General features: G+C 38.0%; 1 protein-coding gene across 1 annotated transcript in view; it reads right to left on the bottom strand.

Annotated features, from left to right (window-relative positions):
• The window catches only part of LOC101885478 (exostosin-1), a 440,935-nt gene that overhangs the window by 38,273 nt on the left and 395,162 nt on the right, over nucleotides 1-7,500 (bottom strand). The window contains exon 8 of the mRNA XM_087297961.1: nucleotides 7,389-7,484. Coding sequence (XP_087154087.1) covers nucleotides 7,389-7,484 — 96 coding nt within the window. The remainder of the gene's footprint in view (nucleotides 1-7,388; nucleotides 7,485-7,500) is intronic.

The following is a 7,500-nucleotide window of genomic DNA, read 5'->3' as shown; positions in this document are numbered from 1 at the left end:
CCGCCAACTTATCCAGCATATGTATCCATCCAGTTCAATCAAATCCACCCATCCATCTATCTAGTTCAATCAAATCCATCCATCCGTCAATCCATCCATACAGTTCAATCAAATCCATCCATCCATACATCCATTTATTTATCCATTGTTTAATCAAATTCATCCATCCATCCCGATTAAATCCAACCCTCCCAATCAAATCCATCCATTCCAATTGAATCCATCCATCCATCCATCCATCCATCCCAATTAAATCCATCCATCCCATTCAAATCCATCCATCCCAATTGAATCCATCCATCCATCCCAATCAAATTCATCCATTCATCTCAATCAAATGCATTCATCCATACATCCAGTTCAATCAAATCCATCCATCTGTCCGTCCAGTTCAATCAATCCATCTTTCCATCCTAATCGAATCCATGCAACGTGATCAATCGAATCCATTCTTCAATCCCAATCAAAACCATCCATCCATCCCAGTAGAATCCATCCCAATCAAATCCATTCGTCCATCCATCCATCCATCCCAATCAAATCCATTCATCCATCCATCCATCCCAATCAAATCCATTCATCCCAATCAAATACATCCATCCCAATCAAATACATCCATCCATCCATCCCTATCTAATACATCCATCAATCCCTGCAGTTCTATCCATCCGTCTGTCCGTCCATCCAGTTCAATTAAATCTATCCGTCTGTCCGCGGATTCGTAATCGAATTCATCCATCCCAATCGAGTCCATCCATCCATCAATCCATCCATCCATCCATCCCTATCTAATACATCCATCAATCCCTGCAGTTCTATCCATCCGTCTGTCCGTCCATCCAGTTCAATCAAATCTATCCGTCTGTCCGCCATCCCAATTCATCCATCCCAATCCGTCCGTCCACTAGATTGATATAATCTAACCCCCACCCCCCAACACACACACATTTTTCAAAAGCAAATATATGTAAACTAGGTTGAGTAAAACCCATTAATATAAAATCAAAAAGCTGTTAACAACTTGATGAATGATACTCAGATCTGGCTGCCACGATGATGATAATTGAAATGTCAGTCTCATAATGAATCTCTTGAGATGATGAATTGTTTTGTATGGTCATCAGCGTGTGGGCATCACTTTATTACAGTACCCTAATGGAAAAGCACTTTTAAGTGGTTTAGAAGACCCCTGAACTTCCCCCTTTGACATCCCTTCTGTCTGACCAGAGACCAGTTTTCATAGCCAGGGTTTTGGCCATCAGCATAATGTCTGGTTCATTTTGCAGCTTATTCTGCAGAATTATGCTATATTATGCTTATTATATGTTTTCCAGTTATTTTTGGAGCGTTTCCCAATCAATGTTGTAAATCACTGCTGAACTATCATAGTACAATACATAGTTTAAGAAAACGAATGGCACTTTTACACTAAGTAGTATGCATTTATTAATGTTTCTACTATTCTGTATATATAAATTCAGTCATGTGCAATTTCAATTCAATTAAATGCCAAATAACCATAAACTTACTTTAGACACATTTTGTTGAATTGTCTTTACAGAGATACCGCTGTATAACTGTATTTGCAAAAATCAACTCAGTTTGGTGGTGTAATATTGGGTGTAAGCTAATGTTGTGTGAGATGAGCCCGTCTGGCACCAACAACCGTTGCAGTGGCTTAATTTAGCTTTCGTCCTCTTTCTGATGCTTAGTTTGACCTGGGGTGCGTTTCCCAAAACCATCGTCGGCCAACTAAGGTTGCAAGTTCTGTCATTACAAACTTAGTTTGTTGATTTGCCGCTTCCCAAATCCGTCGATCCAATGAACATTCGCACACTGCGTAGCAAACTTGAGCACTAGCAACTACACCTCTGGAGTTGTAGTTCTGGCAGTTCCTGGCTGTGTTCTATTCCCACTTATCTCCCCTATGCCCTATTCATTTAGAACACTCTAACGTTCAAAGTTAGAATTATTAAAAATAAAAAAGCATTAAGGTCATCTCTTTTAGGTGTAATTTGCTTTCAAACTATTTTTACAGTTCAGTTTTATCGATCTTCATGTTTACAGTTGTGCTCCCTTCGCAGTGCACTTTGAAAACACTGATGTCAATTTGAACACAGCCTCATGGCGAAAGCTATAGGTGACCTATTATTTAAAAGCAGAATTTATGTTACGTCTCCAAAGCTTGAGAAAACAAAAAGCATACGGTAATTCTTTTAATTTATAGTGAGTTATTTATTAAATATCTGTATATGACATGAGCCTGCTGGTTAGAACTTTCTGCTGTGGTTAACATGTGTTAAATTGTAAAAGTAGACTTAATAAATAAATAAATAAACAATATCTTAATAATAATAATAATAATAATAATAATAATAATAATAATAATAATAATAATAATAACAATTCTTATCATCATCATCATATTTATTAATATCATTATTAAAGCATGATTTTTTCATTTCTAATAAATAGTAAATATTACATTTTATTTTATAATAAACATCCTCATTATTTATTTACTTATATGATTTATATATGAATACGTGTTAGCTGTGATAAAAGTGATTTTATGTTTTAGAATAGAATATGAAATGTTCAACTTCTCAATAGTATTAGTAAAGCAAACACAGGCCCTATATGTGTCATTTACATATATTTCTGTTAATATGGAAAGTTAGTGCATGTTTTTACCAAATCTAATATTGGATTTTATTTTAAATGCGTGTTTGAGTAAAACAATACCATTTGCACAAAGAAATTATGGGTTTTTCTCTAAAGAAGTAGTTCCTCCACCCAGTTTAGAGCATCATTACGGCTGTTTTACCTTATAACTAACGTGGTTCAAGCAATGGATCTGCGACAGAGAAACTACGGGTTTTGGGAAACACTCATCACTACATCGTTCTTTTCCCAAACAATACATCGTACTATGATAGTTCAGTCACGAGTAACGTCATTGCTTGGGAAACGCAAAAAAAGGGGACTTCTTTCTTTTCAAGTAATCTGTGTTTTGCACCTTATTGGAACATTTTAAGTAAGTTTTGTTCCTAAAAAAATAAAATATTATACAATTATAATCTAAAAAACATCCATAAACTTAAATGTGTCCAGACACATACAAATAGATCAACAGTTTTCTACAAACTATAAATTTTTAATCTACAATTATCAAGTTAAGCATAATTAATCTCCTTCCACAGACACAGAGTGCCTAAATAGCTACATTTTCATGCAACACAAAATGCATCACATTAAGTTGCCCGGGCTAACTGTCTCTGTAAATAACACATGACAAGATGTAAACGACTAAAAGATGTGCAAAGAGGGATGAGGGTGAGCAGATAAAGTCTGAAAGGTGCTAATGATAAGATACATTCAGAAGATTCACATAACCACCCACGCACAGCTGTGCAGAAATCACACATGAACACGCACAGCTTCTTCGTTTCAGACGTTTAAATGGTGACATCTGTACCGTCATGCGCTGTTCTGTTTCATTGCCATCACAAAGTTTCTGTCACCTAGTTTTGGCACTAGAAGGTAAAGGAATAGTTCACTCAAAAAGTAAACTATCCCATAATTTACGTACCCTCAAGCCATGTATATTCTGTGTCTACCTCATGTGGCATAAGTTGTAAACATCAATCGCATATAACATGCATTCAGCTGCCTCAAGAAGTCAGTGATTTGGGTTTGTAATTTACAAATTATACATAGCTACAAAAGATACGCATTGCCCCTCTGCCGGCATATGGCTCAGTTGTGCAATGATTTATGCACTTTTGGAAACTTACATTTACATTTAGTCATTTAGCTGACACTTTTATCCAAAGCGACTTACAAATGAGGACAAGGAAGCAATTTACACAACTATAAGAGCAACAGTGAATAAGTGCTATAGGCAAGTTTCAGGTCTGTAAAGTCTAAGGGCCCTATCATACACCAGGCGCGGCGCAATAGTCTTTTGGTAGTTTAAGCTTGGCGCAAGAGTCGTTTTGAGGCGTTGCGCTACGCTGTTTAAATAGGAAATGCATTAGCGCTCATTTTTGCACCCATAGGCATTCTGGTCTAAAAAGGGAGGCGTTCTGAGGCGGACCGCTGGCGCGTTGCTATTTTGAGAAACTATAATAGATTTTTTATTAGAACAAAACTAACCCGGTCTAAACTCCAGCGCAGAGTTGCGCCTCGCTTACGCACTGTTTAATACACACAAGAGAGCAATAGGCAAATATCTTTACACATGAAAAATGTAAATATTAAGGATATATATATAGGATATAATAAGAATAGATATAGGATATAAATATAAAGGATTAAAATATTACAAAACATATTATATTCTAGCCTACATAAATATGAAAAATCCCTGCTTTTATGTCTTCTTCATCTCGGGAGGCTTTTTCAGTTCATTCATAACAATTTGCTTTTGTATAATGTTATTATTATTAGCAGTATTATTTATTATATCCATATTTATATTTGTTTTATTAAAAACAAGCTTAGATTTGTCCACCTGTCAGGTTTTAGACCATATGGGGCACAGCATGTGTTTTAGGATATAACTCAGGTTTTTGAGCACATTGTGTTATTATTATTCATTTATTCATTTGCTGGAAATTAGAACTGAATTTAGAAATAGTTTTGAAACGAATATTTGCGCTTAACAAACGAAAGTATTTATTTATAGACTAACTGATGTCTGTGCGTAAAGGTTTCCCTATCCAAGAGCGAAAGTGAAAGTAGATCCATCATCTCTCATTCTCACGCAGTAGATGCTCTGTTTAACAGTTTTCTTTTAAAATGCTCATTTTTTCCACTTAGACTTACTTTGCGTCCTGTAAATAGTGAATGTGCTCTTGGCGCGACGCAGCTGACTCTAAAAGGGAATGGGAGATGAGACTGTAATTGGTTTATTCTTAAAACACACCTATAACTCATTTTAGAAAATAAACTCAACCCTTTTAGACCATGCGCCGAAGCGCAAGACAGATTTCCTGTCCTTAAATTAGCAAAAACGCGTCCTGACACGCCCTGAAAGCATTTGCGCCCTGCGTTTTGCACTTTGCGCATGGACCGTCAAAATAGAGCCCTAAGACTTTAAGAAGGAAAGTATTAGTAATTTTTTTTTTTTTTTTGAGTACAGTTAGTGGTATATCCAGAGAGGCAATTGCAGATTAGGAAGTGAAGTGGAGACAAAATAGTTGAGTTTTTAGTCGTTTCTTGAAGACAGTGAGTGACTCTGCCGTTCTGATGCAGTTAGGGAGTTCATTCCACCAACTGGGCAGATTGAATGCGAGAGTTCGGGAAAGTGATTTCTTCCCTCTTTGGGATGGAACCACGAGGCGACGTTCATTCACAGAACGCAATTTTCTGGAGGGCACATAGATCTGCAGAAATGAGCAGATAAGAAGGAGCAAAGCCAGAAGTCGCTTTGTAGGCAAACATCAGAGCTTTGAATTTGATGCGAGCAGCAACTGGCAGCCAGTGCAAACGAATGAGAAGCGGAGTGACATGTGCTCTTTTAGGTTCATTAAAGACTACTCGCGCTGGTGCGTTCTGGAGCAGCTGAAGAGGCTTGAAACTTCCAAATGGAACCATCCAGTACCAATATACAGCATGGAAGAGTCAGGATGAAATTGAAAACTTCTTTGAGTCTGCCTGACACAAGAATGTCTCAATCCCAGTCCTCTCGCACCACCATTTTGTATGTTTTTCTTTTCACTTCAGATATTTCTAATTTCAGACATTCTATTTTGGTCACGTAAAGTGGACTCCACCCCAGATGGCATACAAATGTGGGCCACTTTAGGCAGTTATGCGGCACTGGTGGTCTTCCTTCGGTCCAGACAAAATGAATGTGAGCCTGAAGTGGCCCACCTGTACAATGCCAAAGGGGGCCAAAGATTCAAATTCATATATGGGCCATTTAAGGCAAAGATTTGGCACTTATGGCAAAATGTAATCTGAATGTGAGCCTAATGTGGCCCATGTGGAAAATGGTAGTTTTGGCCCAAATGATGGATGACAAATGTGGGTCACAGTTGGCAAAAATAGGGCATAGTCATTTAAGGGTAATCTGGGTCTAAACCTAAAGTGGCTCACACGTGTTGGTGCAAATGTGGCTCAGTTATCCTTAAACAAATGTGGGCCACTTTTGGCGAGTTTTTGGCTCAGTAAACTCTGGCTAATGCCGCCGTTAGCCTACAGTGGCCCAGAGAAGATGAGGCAAATGTGGCCCAGTTGTCCTAAAACATATGTGGGCCACTTTTGGTAAATATTCAGCACAGTAAGCTATGGCTAATGTGGGTCTGAGAATGTAGTGGCCCAGAGAAGATATGGCAAATGTGGCCCAGTTGTCCTGAAACAATTGTGGACCACAGAGACTCAAGCCACGATCATGGAGAAAAGTGTTTGCTTTAGTTGGGCTCATAGCCCTGAACTTCTTAATATAAATTTTCTTTGGGCTGCTGTAACTTTTAAAACTGTGCTTGACAAGTGTGTTCATAACAGCAAACGAATTGAAGCGAGGCACAACCTGTGATGAAATAATATAATTCACTGATGTTTACCAATGTTAAATTCAATATTAGAAGTAATAGGCCAGATTTGGGCCAGAATATAAGCAAATTGTGGCCCAGAATAGGGTCAGTTCTGGTTCATTTAGTTAAATAATATGTAATATTGGTTTGGCTTATTTGTGGCCCAGATCTGACAAACAGCAGCAGACCGAGCCATCATTCCATTCAGTATGTGGTCCATATGTATGTTTCTGGTGTGGGCCCGATCTGGGCCAGAATAAAAGCAAACTGTGGCCCAGAATAGAATCAGTTCTGGTTCATTTGGTTGAATTCTGACTGATATGTGATATTGGTATGGCTTAATTGTTGTCAGATCTGGCAAACAGGAGTGGACCGCCCAAGTGAAACCATTCCATGCAGTACGTGGGCCAGATGTAAGTATCTGGTGTGGGCCGTATTTGAGCCACATGAACTTTGTTAGCTGGGTAGCAATAACATAATGAAAGCAGCTTTACTTTTGCACAAAATCAGAAAAGTTAAAGCGTGCATATTGTGGACAGTATATAAACATAGTTAACCTGCAATCATAGAGTATATAGTGTCCTTTGTGTCCAAAAAGTGATGTCTAAGTGTAAAATATATTCTTGATGAAGTATATTTGCGCACTACTTAAGATTCTGTGTTGTCCTCGAAGTCCTCTGACATGAAATATAAAATTCAAAATAAAAGTCTTTATCTACATTGACAGTCTGTGCTACTGCGTGTGTGTGTGCATAAAACTGTGCAACTGCAAGCCAAGACATAAATCCAATGCAATTCCTTTGTTTTTATTTCATCATCTTTCTCGTTTTCTCTCATCTGTCTCACCTTTCTCTTGCCCTCAATGATGGAGAAGGGCGTTGTGATGGAGGGCCACTTGTTTCTGGGCGGTGGAGGCTTCTCACAGTTCCACAGCACTAAAATCTGAAACCACATTAAA

The sequence above is a fragment of the Danio rerio genome, chromosome 20 (genome assembly GCF_052040795.2).
Source record: "Danio rerio strain M-AB ecotype USA chromosome 20, GRCz13ab, whole genome shotgun sequence".
NCBI classification, from domain to species: domain Eukaryota; kingdom Metazoa; phylum Chordata; class Actinopteri; order Cypriniformes; family Danionidae; genus Danio; species Danio rerio.
This window is presented reverse-complemented; position numbering and strand designations above follow the sequence as displayed.